The sequence below is a fragment of the Panulirus ornatus genome, chromosome 55 (assembly GCF_036320965.1).
Source record: "Panulirus ornatus isolate Po-2019 chromosome 55, ASM3632096v1, whole genome shotgun sequence".
NCBI classification, from domain to species: domain Eukaryota; kingdom Metazoa; phylum Arthropoda; class Malacostraca; order Decapoda; family Palinuridae; genus Panulirus; species Panulirus ornatus.
The window spans coordinates 26,615,629-26,631,472 of record NC_092278.1 but is presented as its reverse complement, the minus strand read 5'-3'; the positions used below and the strand labels follow the sequence as shown (position 1 = coordinate 26,631,472).

General features: G+C 41.8%; 1 protein-coding gene across 1 annotated transcript in view; it reads left to right on the top strand.

Annotated features, from left to right (window-relative positions):
- The window catches only part of LOC139765618 (kelch domain-containing protein 4), a 107,044-nt gene extending 95,452 nt beyond the window's left edge, over positions 1–11,592 (top strand). The window contains exons 10-11 of the mRNA XM_071693283.1: positions 5,378–5,567; positions 11,392–11,592. Coding sequence (XP_071549384.1) covers positions 5,378–5,567; positions 11,392–11,546 — 345 coding nt within the window. The 3' untranslated portion in view covers positions 11,547–11,592. The remainder of the gene's footprint in view (positions 1–5,377; positions 5,568–11,391) is intronic.
- The last annotated feature ends 4,252 nt before the right edge of the window (positions 11,593–15,844 follow it).

Genomic DNA, 15,844 nt, shown 5'->3' with positions numbered 1-15,844 from the left:
GTCTCTAGCTGTCATGTATAATATACCAAAACCACAGCTCCCTTTCCACATCCAGGCCCCACAGAACTTTCCATGGTTTACCCCAGACGCTTCTCATGCCCTGGTTCAATCCATTGACAGCATGTCGACCCCGGTATACCACATCGTTCCAATTCACTCTATTCCTTGCATGCCTTTCACCCTCCTGCATGTTCAGGCCCCGATCACTCAGAATGTTTTTCACTCCATCTTTCCACCTCCAATTTGGTCTCCCACTTCTTTTCATTCCCTCCACCTCTAACACATATATCCTCTTTGTCAATCTTTTTTCACTCATTCTTTCCATATGACCAAACCATTTCAAAACACCCTCTTCTGCTCTCTCAACCACACTCCTTTTATTACCACACATCTCGCTTACCATTTCATTATTTACTCAATCAAACCACCTCGCACCACATATTGTCCTCAAACATCTCATTTCCAGCGCATCCACCTTCCTCCGCACAACTCTATCTATAGCCCACACCTCACAACCATATAACATTGTTATTTTTTCTTTCCAAGATAACGTTCTCGACCCACACATTTTTCAACACTCCCAGATCTTTTGCCCCCTTCCCCACCCTATGATACTTCCGCTTCCATGGTTCCATCTGCTGCCAAATCCACTCCCAGTTATCTAATACACTTCACTTCCTCCAGTTTTTCTCCATTCAAACTTACCTCCCAATTGACTTGTCCCTCAACCCTGCTGTACCTAATAACCTTGCTCTTATTCACATTTACTCTCAGCTGTCTTCTTTCACACACTTTACCAAACTCAGTCACCAGCTTCTGCAGTTTCTCACACGAATCAGCCACCAGCCATTTTCCACATTAGCAAGGTAGCATTAAGAACAAAGGACTGATCGTTTGAGAGTATATCCTCATTTGGCCCCCTTTTCTGTTCCTTCTTGTGGAAAATTAAAAATGGGAGGGGAGGATTTCTAGCCCCCTGCTTCCTCCCCTTTCGGAGTATGTTGGAAGTATTCTTTTCCCCTATCCCCAGGGATATATTATTATGATTATCATTATTGATAATAATAATATTATTATCCCTGGGGATAGGGGAGAAAGAATACTTCCCACGCATTCCTCATGTGTCGTAGAAGGCGACTAAAGGGGATGGGAGCAGGGGCTAGAAACCCAACCCTCCTGGTATTTTAACTTTCTAAAAGGGGAAACAGAAGAAGGAGTCACACGGGGAGTGATCATCCTCCTTGAAGGCTCAGATTGGGGTGTCTAAATGTGTATGAATGTAACCAGGATGAGAAAAAAGGAGAGATAGGTAGTATGTTTGAGGAAAGGAACCTGGATGTTTTGGCTCTGAGTGAAACGAAGCTCAAGGGTAAAGGGGAAGAGTGTTTTTGGAATGTCTTGGGAGTAAAGTTAGGGGTTAGTGAGAGGACGAGAGCAAGGGAAGGAGTAGCACTACTCCTGAAACAGGAGTGGTGGGAGTATGTGATAGAGTGTAAGACAGTAAACTCTAGATTGATATGGGTAAAACTGAAAGTTGATTGAGAGAGTTGGGTGATTATTGGTGCATATGCACCTGGGCATGAGAACAAAGATCATGATAGGAAAGTGTTTTGGGAGCAGCTGAGTGAGTGTGTTAGTAGTTTTGATGCACGAGACCAGGTTATAAAAATGGGTGATTTGAATGCAAAGGTGAGTAATGTGGCAGTTGAGGGAATAATTGGTATACATGGGGTGTTCAGTGTTGTAAATGGAAATGGGGAAGAGCTTGTAGATGTATGTGCTGAAATAGGACTGGTGATTGGGAATACTTGGTTTAAAAAGAGAGATTATACATAAGTTTTTGATGTACGTAGGAGAGACGGCCAGAGAGCGTTATTGGTTTACGTGTTAATTGATAGGCACACGAAAGAGAGACTTTTGGATGTTAATGTGCTGAGAGATGCAACTGGAGGGATGTCTGATCGTTATCTTGTGGAGACAAAAGTGAAGATTTGTAGAGGTTTTCATAAAACAAGAGAGAATGTTGGGGTGAAGAGAGCGGTGATAGTAAGTGAGCTGGGGAAGGACACTTGTGTGAGGAAGTACCAGGAGAGACTGAGTACAGAATGGAAAAAGGTGAGAACAAAGGAGGTAAGGGGAGTGGGGGAGGAATGGGATGTATTTAGGGAAGCAGTGATGGCTTGCGCAAAAGATGCTTGTGGCATGAGAAGCGTGGGAGTTGGGCAGATTAGAAAGGGTAGTGAGTGGTGGGATGAAGAAGTAAGATTATTAGTGAAAGAGAAGAGAGAGGCATTTGGACGATTTTTGCTGGGAAGTAATGCAAATGGGTGGGAGATGTATAAAAGAAAGAGGCAGGAGGTCAAGAGAATGGTACGAGAGTTGAAAAAGAGGGCAAATGAGAGTTGGGGTGAGAGAGTATCATTAAATTTTAGGGAGAATTAAAAGATGTTTTGGAAGAAGGTAAAGAAAGTGCGTAAGACAAGGGAGCAAATGGGAACATCAGTGAAGGGGGCTAATGGGGAGGTGAAAACAAGTAGTGGTGATGTGAGAAGGTTTGTTGAATGTGTTTAATGATAGAGTGGCAGATATAGGGTGTTTTGGTCGAGGTGGTGTGCAAAGTGAGAGAGTTAGGGAAAATGATTTGGTAAACAGAGAAGAGGTAGTAAAAGCTTTGTGGAAGATGAAAGCCAGCAAGGCAGTGGGTTTGGAAGGTATTGCAATGGAATTTATTAAAAAACAGGGTGACTGTGTTGTTGACTGGTTGGTAAGGTTATTTAATGTATGTATGACTCATGTTGAGGTGCCTGAGGATTGGCGGAATGCTTGCATAGTACCATTGTACAAAGGCAAAGGGGATAAAAGTGAGTGCTCGAATTACAGAGGTATAAGTTTGTTGAGTATTCTTGGGAGGGTATTGATTGAGATGGTGAAGGCATGTACAAAGCATCAGATTGGGGAAGAGCAGTGTGGTTTCAGAAGTGGTAGAGCATGTGTGGATGAGGTGTTTGCTTTGAAGAATGTATGTGAGAAATACTTAGAAAAGGAAATGGATTTGTATGTAGCATTTATGGATCTGGAGAAGGCATATGATAGAGTTGATAGAGATGCTCTGTGGAAGGTATTAAGAATATATGGTGTGGGAGGCAAGTTGTTAGAAGCAGTGAAAAGTTTTTATCGAGGATGTAAGGCATGTGTACATGTAGGAAGAGAGGAAAGTGATTGGTTCTCAGTGAATGTAGGTTTGCGGCAGAGGTGTGTGATATCTCCATGTTTGTTAGGGAGGTGAATGCAAGAGTTTTGGAAAGAGGGCCAAGTATGCAGTCTGTTGTGGATGAGAGAGCTTGGGAAGTGAGTCAGTTGTTGTTTGCTGATGATATAGCGCTGGTGGCTGATTCGGGTGAGAAGCTGCAGAAGCTGGTGATTGAGTTTGTTAAAGTGTGTGAAAGAAGAAAGCTGAGAGTAAATGTGAATAAGAGCAAGGTTATTAGGTAGAGTAGGATTGAGGGACAAGTCAATTGGGAGGTAAGTTTGAATGGAGAAAAACTGGATGAAGTGAAGTGTGTTAGATATGTGGGAGTGGATTTGGCAGCGGATGGAACCATGGAAGCGGAAGTGAATCATAGGGTGGGGGAGGGGGTGAAAGTTCTGGGAGCGTTGAAGAATGTGTGGAAGTCAAGTACGCAATCTTGGAAAGCAAAAATGGGTATGTTAGAAGGAGTAGTGGTTCCAACAATGATATATGGTTGCGAGGCATGGGCTATAGATAGAGTTGTGCAGAGGAGGGTGGATGTGCTGGAAATGAGATGTTTGAGGATAATATGTGATGTGAGGTGGTTTGATTGAGCAAGTAATAATAGGGTAAGAGAGATGTGTGGTAATAAAAAGTGTGGTTGAGAGAGCAGAAGAAGGTGTTTTGAAATGGTTTGGTCACATGGAGAGAATGAATGAGGAAAGATTGACCAAGAGGATATATGTGTCAGAGGTGGAGGGAACGAGGAGAAGTGGGAGACCAAATTGGAGGTGGAAAGATGGAGTGAAGAATATTTTGAGTGATCGGGGCCTGAACATGCAGGAGGGTGAAAGGCGTGCAAGGAATAGAGTGAATTGGAATGATGTGGTATACCGGGGTCGATGTGCTGTCATTGGATTGGACCAGGGCATGTGAAGCGTCTGGGGTAAACCATGGAAAGTTGTGTGGGACCTGGATGTGGAAAGGGAGCTTTGGTTTTGGTGCATTATACATGACAGCTAGAGACTGAGTGTGAACAAATGTGGCCTTTGTTGTCTTTTCCTAGCACTACCTCATGCAAATGCTGGGGGAGGGGGTTGTTATTTCATGTGTGGTGGGGTGGCGACAGGAATGAACTAGGGCGGCAAGTATGAACTATGTACATGTGTATATATGTTTATGTCTGTGTGTGTATATGTATATGTATATGTTGAGATGTATAGGTATGTATATGTGCGTGTGAGGACATGTATGTATATACATGTGTATGTGGGTGGGTTGGGCCATTCTTTCGTCTGTTTCCTTGCGCTACCTCTGACGCGGGAGACAGTGACAAAGTAAAATAATAACTGATGTACTTGAACCTCCACTTCTTCGTGAAAAGACATATGCACAAACACCACTGGAAGGAGAAAATAACAAACAGAGTACTTTCGTTTATTACATCCTGAGACGTAGTGTGGTAGATATAAGTGTTGAGGTGAGGTCCTTCAAAGCACAGAGGTGGCAGTGAGGCGGGGCTTCATTAATCCCTGTGGTGAGCAGGTGGACACTAATTATGTGACCTATGTCTGAACACTCTCTCTTTACGTGTTGTGTGGACAGGGTTATTCTGTTGAATATTTCTTAATAAATTTATTTCATTTAATAGTTTGTCATGTTTAAAATGGCCAAAAGACATATTAACATTGTGATCAAATATGCCAGAAATCAAGCATGATTCATTTACATTCCTTTCCCTGAAACAATTTGATTTAGCTACTGTCATAGCTCCTTCTCAGTCGAAGGAGCTGTCTTGAAATAAGCCAATGCTCTGTTGGGTTATCCTAACACTCTACTTATGTTGTGGGATCCTAATCTCCAAATCTTTCCCCAATTGTCCAATATGAAATTGGGACTTTATAAACATCACCTGTATTATTTGATGGGCTGTTTTTGATGAGGGCTTTCTTGATGGTGTTGTCATATTTGAATACTTCTTGTATGTTAAGTGTTTTTAGAATGTGAACACATTCAAGAAAACTTTCATGGAAGGGAAGAACAAGGTTTCTTTGGTAACTGTTACATTCTTTAGCTGCTAAAGAAACATTTCTGTGAGTTTCCCATGTTCCTTTGGGAAAAGTAATATTTGTTACTGTTACACCCCAGGTTACAGTGGGACCTTCTCAGTCATCCTCAGCCTTTACTTATGCAGAAAGCAGTATGACAACAGGAGTGTTCTCCCCACCACCAAGAATTAATGCAGGGATGGTCATCAAACGCGGAATTCTCTATCTCTTTGGTGGCATGTTTGAAGATGGAGATAAGTTGCTCACTCTTAATGACTTCTATGCATTAGGTAAGAAAAAAGCAAATGGATAAAAAGAAATGTATCTGCCTAGCTCTAGTTACTTTCCTCAAAATTAAATGGAAAGACTGGAGTGGGGTAGGCATTAGATATGACACTTTTAATGTTGTGTAAATATTAACTGTAGGCAGCACTTACAGAGAAGGAGTGCCCAGGATTGGAGGATGCATAAGACCGTGCAGCAGGTCAAGAGGATGGTGCATGGGTTGAGTGAGTATCAGTAAACTTTAGAATCAAATGATTGGAAAGAGGTTGATAATGTGTGGAAAACAGGAATAAATGGGAAAATAGGTGAAGAGGCAAAAGGGAAAGTGATAACAGTTAGTGATGGGATGAGTATTTGGAAGGACTGTTAAATGTGTACGATCTTAGAGGGGCAGACGTAGGGTGTTTTGGTTGGGTGATATGCGAAGTGCAAGAGTCATGGAGAGTGGTTTGGTGAAGAGAGAGGAGTAGATGAAATTAGGCAAAGCAACTGGAGTAGATGGTATTGCAGTTGTATTTATTAAGAAAGGGGGTGATTGTGTTGTTTGATTGGTTAGTAAGGATTTTCATTGTAAAGGTCATGTTGAGGTGCTTGAGGATTGACAAAATGCATGTATGGTGCTGTTGTATAAAGGCAAGGGGGATAAAGGTGGATGTTCAGACCACAGAGGTATAAGTATGTTGAGCATACCTGAGAGGGTTAAGGCATGTATAGAGCATTTGACTGGTAAGGAGCAGTGTGGTTCAGAAGTGGTAGATGATGTGTGGATTGGGTATTTGCTTTAAGGAATGTGTATGAGAAATGCCTTGAGAAACAGATGGTTTTTGTATGTGGCATTTATAGATCTGGTGAAGGCATATAATAGAGTCAATAGAGATGTCGTATGGAAGGTCTTAAGAATATATAGTGAGGGAGGTAAGCTGTTAGAAGCAGAGAGCTTTTTATCAAGGGTGTAAGGCATTGTGTACGAGTAGGAAGAGAGGAGAGTGAATGGTACCAAGAGAAGGTTGGTATGCTGCATGGGTGTGTAATGTCACCATGGTTGTCCAGTATGTTTATGGATGGGGTGGTGAGGGAGGTAAATGAGAGATTCTTGGAGAGAGGGATGAGTAGGCAGACTGTGGAGGATAAGAGGGTGTGGGAGTCAGTTGGTTGTTTGTTGGTGATACACCTTTAGTGGCAGATTCGAGTGAGAAACTGCAGAAGTTGGTGTCTTGAGTTTGGAAGAGTGTGTGAAAGGAGGAAGTTTAGAATAAATGTGAATAAAAGCAAAGTTGATAACTGGGTTTTTGATCTGCACGGTGATTGTTTTCTTACTAGTGTTTAGCAGAAGCATCACTGTGGTCACCTCTACTTACTGAATGAGTGTCAATAGCATTTCTTATTTTCCATCTTACCTGTCTGGCCAACATGTACATCTTCATATGCCTTACATTTAATGGTGTAAGCACCATTGATTTTCTGGTAATTTGGCCTTTTAATTAAGGTCTTACTGGTAGTGTTGTAATATTGGAAGGCAACATTAAAAGCACATTTTTTACTTTTAATTTAGGTCTTACTGACAGTGTTGTTATATTGGAAGACAACATTAAAAGTACTATTTTTTATAAACTGGTACTGCCCTGTTCTCCTAACTTAAGGAAGTGGAGGAATGCAGTGTTGAGGTGTCTGCATATGAGTGCATTTGGTTTTTGTAGAAGAAAGGAAATCAATTGTTTTGTCTACAGCTCTTCTCATTTTACAAATTTTAAATCTTTGGTCATCTAATCTCCTGCCATGAAATGGGCATCCTTTCATCCACAAACTGAGATCCTCTACTTAGGGAATTTCAGCATTCATCATAAGGAATGGCTGAATTCCTCTCATACAGATGTTGGGGGGATTGAAACTCACACATTCTCCATTCTCGGTGATCTTGAGCAAATTATCTCCTTCCCTACCCATATTATTCTTGGCCATTCTCCAAATATTCTAGATCTGTCCATCCCATTGTAACTACACTGTCTTTTCCATGGTTCATGTGATCACACCCTCATAAATATATCTTTTTCAACAGCTCCTCCTTCAGTAGCCCCTTGTCGGCATAAATTTTGGCACCTTAACAAAGCTTGCTGCATTTACTTAAGAAAATTCTTTTCTGACTTTCCTTGGGTAAATTAGTCTCATCAATCATATGTGGTTATGCTTTTGTCTATGCTTAATACATAACAGAGGATTTTGCTGTAGGAATGAAGCATTCATCCCCTATTCTTCCAATTCCAAGTCTTTTCAGCCAAGGGATCAGGCATATCAGGCTTGGAAAAACTCTCCTTCCTCTGTCTCAAATTAAGTTTTTATCACTGCAGGTATGTTATCCTTAAGGTAAAGTGTTCCTTTATTCAGATGAAGTGTAGTTACCCCTTCTCATCACCCACTTATAGGTCTTATCTTTAGCTAAGGGCATTGCTAAGAACTTCTGTTCTCTGCATTTCCTTCATTTTTCCATTTTGATGGTACTATGGCCGTCTCTCCTGTAGACAAAACTTTCTTTAGTTCCCATTTCTCAAACCTTACCCGGGATGACATTAACATTCCTTCACCCCTGATCCTTCTCTTAGTAACACTACCCCTCTTTGTAATCCCTTTTTGGACTGTCTAGAAAGGGCCTCTCTGAATGAGGAAGGCATGTATCATCCCGGTGACATCCATCCCCATGTACTGAATGAGTGTCCTTGTGAACTAGCTTATTTGTTCTATTTCATTTTAAAAACCAGAACTTTCCCTTCTTGGAAGCACTCATCGTGCATCCCACCCGAGAAGGATAACTGTTCTAACCCCACTAATTAATTATTGTCCTGTTGCTTTGACATTTATCACTTCCAAAGATTTTGAATCCCTCCTCAAATCCCATATCCTCAGACTCCTTGAAACTCTCAGTCTTTTCTCATATCACCAGTATGGCTTCCGTAAGGTGAGATTCACCGGTGATATTCTCTCTTAACTAATGTCTGATCATCACCCATGAAAGATTTTAGGGAATCCTGTGTAGTTGCCCTTAATATATCCAAAGCTTTTGAGAGGTTGTAGCATTTGGGTCTCATCTCTAACCTTCCATCTTTTTGCTTCCCTTCCTCACTTTCCTCTGTCATATCTAGCTTTCTCTCAGGCTGATCTATCTCCATGGATCAGCCTCTTTCCCTTTCTCTATCAGCTGAGGCGTCCTACAAGATTCTGTCCTGTCCTCTCCACTTTTTTGCCTTTTTTTCAATGATTTCATTTCTTCCAGAAATAACAAAATGTACTCATATGCTGATGAATCAGTTCTGCATTCCTACACATCCTTCAATTCTGCTCCTCCTCTCACTTGATTAGCATCACAACACAACTCCCTCAGTAAACTCAGACTTGGACAGGATGTCTCAGTAGGGTAGATGAAATCTGGCCAAGTTTAATGCCTAGAAGACCCAGTGGTTTGGTGAAGAAAGAGGAGGTGGTGAAGGCCTTGTGGAAGATGAAATATGGCAAGGCGGTAGGTTTGGATGATATTGCTGTTGAGTTTATTAAGAAAGGGGGTGACTGTGTTGTTGACGGGTTGGTGAGGATATTCAATGTATGTGTGGATTATGAAGTGCCTGAGAATTGGCGGGATGCATTTGTAGTGCCTTTGTACAAAGGCAAAGGGGATAAAGGTGAGTGTTCAAATTACAGAGGTATAAGTTTGTTAAGTATTCCTGGGAAATCATATGGGAGGTTATTGATTGAGAGGATGAACGCATGTACAGAGCATCAGACTGGGGAAGAGCAGTGTGGTTCAGAAGTTTTAGAGGATGTGTAGATCAGGTGTTTGCTTTGAAGAATGTGTATGAAAAGTACTTAGAAAAACAGATGGATTTGTATGTAGCATTTATGAATCTGGAGAAGGCATATGATAGGGTTGATAGAGATTCTTTGTGGAAGGTCTTAAGAGTATTTGGTAAGGGAAGTAAGTTGCTGGGAGCAGTGAAAAGTTTTTACCAAGGATGTAAGGCATGTGTACGAGTAGGAAGAGAGGAAAGTGATTGGTTCTCAGTGAATGTTGGTTTGCAGCAGGGGTGCATGATGTCTCCATGGTTGTTAAATTTGTTTATGGATGGGGTTATTAGGGAGGTGAATGCAAGAGTTTAGGAGAGAGGGGCAAGTATGCAGTCTGTTGTGGATGAGATGGCTTGGAAAGTGTCAGTTGTTCACGGATGATACAGCGCTGGTGGCTGATTCGGGTGAGAAACTGCAGTAGTTGGTGACTGAGTTTGGTAAAGTGTGTGAAAGAAGGAAGCTGAGAGTAAGTGTGAATGAGAGCAAGGTTATTAGGTTCAGTAGGGTCGAGGGACAAGTAAATTGGGAAGTAAGTTTGAGTGGAGAAAAACTGGAGGAAGTGAAGTGTTTTAGATATCTGGGAGTGGATTTAGCAGCAGATGTAACTATGGAAGCAGAAGTGAGTCACAGGATGGGGGAGGGGATGAAGGATCTGGGAGCATTGAAGAATGTGCGGGAGATGAGAATGTTACCTCGTAGAGCAAAATTGGGTATGTTTGAAGGAATAGTGGTTCCAACAATGTTATATGGTTGTGAGGCATAGGCTATAGATAGGGCTTTGCGGAGGAGGGTGGATGTGTTGGAAATGAAATGTTCGAGGACTATGTGGTGTGAGGGGATTTGATCGAGTAAGTAATGAAGGGTAAGAGAGATGTGTGGTAATAAAAAGAGTGTGGCTGAGAGAGCAGAAGAGGGTGTATTGAAATGGTTTGGTCACATGGAGAGAATGAGTGAGGAAAGATTGACAAAGAGGACATATGTCAGAAGTGGAGAGAAGTGGGAGACCAAATTGGAGGTAGAAGGATGGAGTGAAAAAGATTTTGAGCAATCGAGGTCTGAACATACAGGAGAGTGAAAGACGTGGAAGGAATAGAGTGAATTGGAATGATGTGGTATACCAGAGTGGACATGCTGTCAGTGGATTGAACCAGGTCATGTGAAGCGTCTGGGTAAACCATGGAAAGGTGTGTGGTGCCTGGATGTGGAAAGAGAGCTGTATTGTCAGTGCATTACACATGACAGCTAGAGTCCGAGTGTGAACAAATGTGGACTTTGTTGTCTTTTCCTAGCGCTACCTCACACGCGTGTGGGGGAGGGGGTGCCATTTTATGTGTGGCGGGGTGGCAACGAGAATGGATGAAGGCATACCCATTTTTGCCCTCCCACATGACAGTCACTCCTTCCACACATTCTTCAGCACCACCAGAACTTTTGCCCCCTCACCCACCCTATGACTCACTTGTGCTTTCATGATCTCATTTGCTGCCATGTCCACTCCCAAGCATCTGAAACACTTCACCTCAGTTTTCTTCCTTCAAACTCGCACCCTCATTGGTTGGTGGCTGTCTTTCAACTGCTGCCTACCTTGAGATGAAGGCATCTCTTTCATGATATAGTTATATCTGTTCAACCATACCTGATGAAGAATATGCATCTTACTAAGAAGTTTGATAGTAATGGAGAAAGTTTTTCTTTCAACTAAACTTTCATATGATCTTATAATTGCAAGAACTCCAAATGTAACATTATAAGTGCATATTTTTTCCTTCTCTCCATCTATACTTTTTACCTACCAATTATGATGTTGGATATTTAGTGTTTTCTGCCATTTTTCTTCATTTTTCCTCTATTCCTTTTTTATATTTGCATTATTCTTGAATGAATTACCTAGTTGGAGCAGAGAATAAACACAGCCTTTTAACATTTATTTACAGTCATTCACCTAAGTTTACCAGTGGGCTTTGTGGCAACTATATCTTTTCTTCTGTTGTTTGGCAGACTTGAAGAAACTAGATGAGTGGCAGACCATCATTCCTTTGGAGACAATTGACCTTGAATGGTTTGAGTCTGGATCTGAAGATGACGATGATGAAATGGACGATGAAAATGATGATGATGACATTGATGATGAGGAGGCAATGGATACAGATTAATTTGGGATTATGTGTCTAATATGTCATTAAAATATTGATATGCAAATTCATTTTTGTAAGAGAAACAACAGGATAGAAACATGCTACCAAAATATGAGGATGCACAGTGAAAAAGGACGTATATTATGAAATTATTAAAGTCAGAGGATGGATAATGTTTTACATCTAAATGTGGAGGTAATGTTTGAGAACTCTTGTCTTTCAGATATTGTGAAGGGTATTAGTTGAATGGTTCCAAATGAAATTATGCATAAGAGGATCACTAAGTTAGATAGTCTCAGGCATTGCACAGGTCTGTTTTTGTTATTTTTTTTTATTATACTTTATTGCTGTCTCCCGCGTTAGCGAGGTAGCTTAAGGAAACAGACGAAAGAATAGCCCAATCCACCCACATATACATGTATATACATACACCTCCACACACGCACATACCTATACATCTCAGCGTATACATATATATATATTTTTATTATTATTTTGCTTTGTCGCTGTCTCCCGCGTTTGCGAGGTAGCGCAAGGAAACAGACGAAAGAAATGGCCCAACCCACCCCCATACACGTGTATATACATATACCTATACATCTCAATGTACACATGTATATACACACACAGCCATATACATATATACACATGTACATAATTCATACTGTCTGCCTTTATTTATTCCCATCGCCACCTCGCCACACATGGAATAACATCCCCCTCCCCCCTCATGTGTGCGAGGTAGCAATAGGAAAAGACAACAAAGGCCTTTTGTTCACACTCAGTCTCTAGCTGTCATGTAATAATGCACCAAAACCACAGGTCCCTTTCCACATCCAGGCCCCACAAAACTTTCCATGGTTTACCCCAGATGCTTCACATGCCCTGGTTCAATCCATTGACAGCACGTCGACCCCGGTATACCACATCGTTCCAATTCACTCTATTCCTTGCACGCCTTTCACCTTCCTGCATGTTCAGGCCCTGATCACTCAAAATCCAATTTGGTCTACCACTTCTCATTCCCTCCACCTGTGACACATATATCCTCTTTGTCAATCTTTCCTTACTCATTCTCTCCATGTGACCAAACCATTTCAAAACACCCTCCTCTGCTCTCTCAACCACACTCTTTTTATTACCACACATCTCTATTACCCTTTCATTACTTACTCGATCAGCCACCTCACACCACATATTGTCCTTAAACATCTCATTTCCAGCACATCCACCCTCCTGCGCACAACTCTTTCTATAGCCCACACCTCGCAACCATATATCATTGTTGGAACCATTATTCCTTCAAACATACCCATTTTTGCTTTCCAAGATAACGTTCTTGACTTCCACACATTTTTCAGTGCTCCCAGAACTTTTGCCCCCTCCCCCACCCTATGATTCACTTCTGCTTCCATGGTTCCATTTGCTGCCAAATCCACTCCCAGGTATCTAAAACACTTCACTTCCTCCAGTTTTTCTCCATTCAAACTTACCTCCCAATTAACTTGTCCCTCAACCCTACTGTACCTAATAACCTTGTTCTTATTCACATTTACTCTCAGCTTTCTTCTTTCCCACACTTTACCAAACTCAGTCACAGCGTCTGCAATTTCTCATCTGAATCAGCCACCAGCGCTTTATCATCAGCGAACAACAACTGACTCATTTCCCAAGCCCTCTCATCCACAACAGACTGCATACTTGCCCCTCTTTCCAAAACTCCTGCATTCATCTTCCTAACAACCCCATCCATAAACAAATTAAACAACCATGGAGAAATCACGCACCCCTGTTGCAAACCAAAATTCACTGAGAACCAATCACTTTCCTCTCTTCCTACATGTACCCATGCCTTACATCCTCTATAAAAACTTTTCCCTTACCATATATTCTTATTCCCTTCCACAGAGCATCTCTATCATATGCCCTCTCCAGATCCATAGATGCTACATACAAATCCATTTGCTTTTCTAAGTGTTCCTCACATACATTCTTCAAAGCAAACACCTGATCCACACATCCTCTACCACTTCTGAAACCACACTGCTCTTCCCCAATCTGATACTCTGTACTTGCCTTCACCCTCTCAATCAATACCCTCCCATATAATTTCCCAGGAACACTCAACAAACTTACACCTCTGTAATTTGAGCACCCACTCTTATCCTTTTTGCCTTTGTGCAATGGCACTATGCAAGCATTCCGCCAGTCCTCAGGCACCTCACCATGAGTCGTACATACATTAAATAATCGTACTAACCAGTCAACAATAGTCACTCCCTTTTTTAATAAATTCCACTGCAATACCATCCAAACCCGCTGCCTTTCCGGATTTCATCTTCTGCAAAGTTTCTACTACCTCTTCTCTATTTACCAAATCATTCTCCCTAACCCTCTCACTTTGCACACCACCTCGACCAAAACACCCTATATCTGCCCCTCTATCATCAAACACATTCAACGAACCTTCAAAATACTCACTCCATCTCATCACATCACCACTACTTGTTATCACCGTCCCATTAGCCCCCTTCACTGATGTTCCCATTTGTTCCCTTGTCTTATGCACTTTATTTACCTCCTTCCAAAACATCTTTTTATTCTCCCTAAAATTTAATGATACTCTCTCACCCCAACTCTCATTTGCCCTCTTTTTCATCTCTTGCACCTTGCTCTTGACCTCCTCCTTCTTTCTTTTATACATCTACCAGTCATTTGCATTATTTCCCTGCAAAAATTGTCCAAATGCCTCTCTCTTCTCTTTCACTAATAATCTTTTTCATCCCACCACTCACTACCCTTTCTAATCTGCCCACCTCCCACACTTCTCATGCCACAAGCATCTCATGCGCAAGCCATCACTGCTTCCCTAAATACATCCCATTCCTCCCTCACTCCCCTTACCTCCTTTGTTCTCACCTTTTTCCATTCTGTACTCAGTCTCTCCTGGTGCTTCCTCACACAAGTCTCCTTCCCAAGCTCACTTACTCTCACCACTCTCTTCACCCCAACATTCTCTCTTCTTTTCTGAAAACCTCTACAAATCTTCACCTTCGACTCCACGAGATAATGATCTGACATCCTTCCAGTTGCACCTCTCAGCACGTTAACATCCAAAAGTCTCTCTTTCGTGCGCCTATCAATTAACACATAATCCATTAACGCTCTCTGGCCATCTCTCCTACTTACATATGTATACTTATGTATATCTCTCTTTTTAAACCAGGTGTTCCCAATCACCAGTTCTTTTTCAGCACATAAATCTACAAGCTCTTCACCATTTCCATTTACAACACTGAACACCCCATGTACACCAATTATTCCCTCAACTGCCACATCACTCCTCTTTGCATTCAAATCACCCATCACTATAGCCCGGTCTCTTGCATCAAAACTCCTAGCACACTCACTCAGCTGCTCCCAAAACACTTGCCTCTCATGATCTTTCTTCTCATGCCCAGGTGCTTATGCACCAATAATCATCCATCTCTCTCCATCCACTTTGAGTTTTACCCATATCAATCTAGAGTTTACTTTCCTACACTCTATCACATACTCCCACCACTCCTGTTTCATGAGTAGTGCTACTCCTTCCCTTCCTCTTGTCCTCTCACCAACCCCTGACTTTACTCCCAAGACATTCCCAAACCACTCTTCCCCTTAACCCTTGAGCTTCTTTTCACTCAGAGCCAAAAGATCCAGGTTCCTTTCCTAAAATATACTACCTGTCTCTCCATTTTTCTCATCTTGGTTACATCCATACACATTTAGACACCCCAATCTGAGCCTTTGAGGGGGATGAGTACTCCCCGCATGACTCCTTCTGTATCTCCTTTTAGAAAGTTAAAGTACAAGGAGGGAGGGTGTCTAGCCCCCTGCTCCTGTCCCCTTTAGTTGCCTTCTACAACACGTGAGGAATGCGTGGGAAGTATTCTTTCTCCCCTGTATATATGTATATATATATATATTATACTTTGTCGCTGTCTCTCGCGTTAGCGAGGTAGCACAAGGAAATAGACGAAAGAATGGCCCAACCCACCCACATACACATGTACATACATACACGTCTACACACACACATATACATACCTTTGTATTTCAACATATATATATATTTTATATTTTTTTATTTCATTTTGCTTTGTTGCTGCCTTCATCCGTTCTCATCACCACCCCACCACACACGAAATAGCATTCACCCTCCCTTCCAGCGAGGTAGTGCCAGGAACAGACAGAAAAGTTACATTCGTTTACACTCAGACTCTAGATGTCATGTGTAATGCATTGAAACTACAGCTCCCTTTCCTCATGCAGGC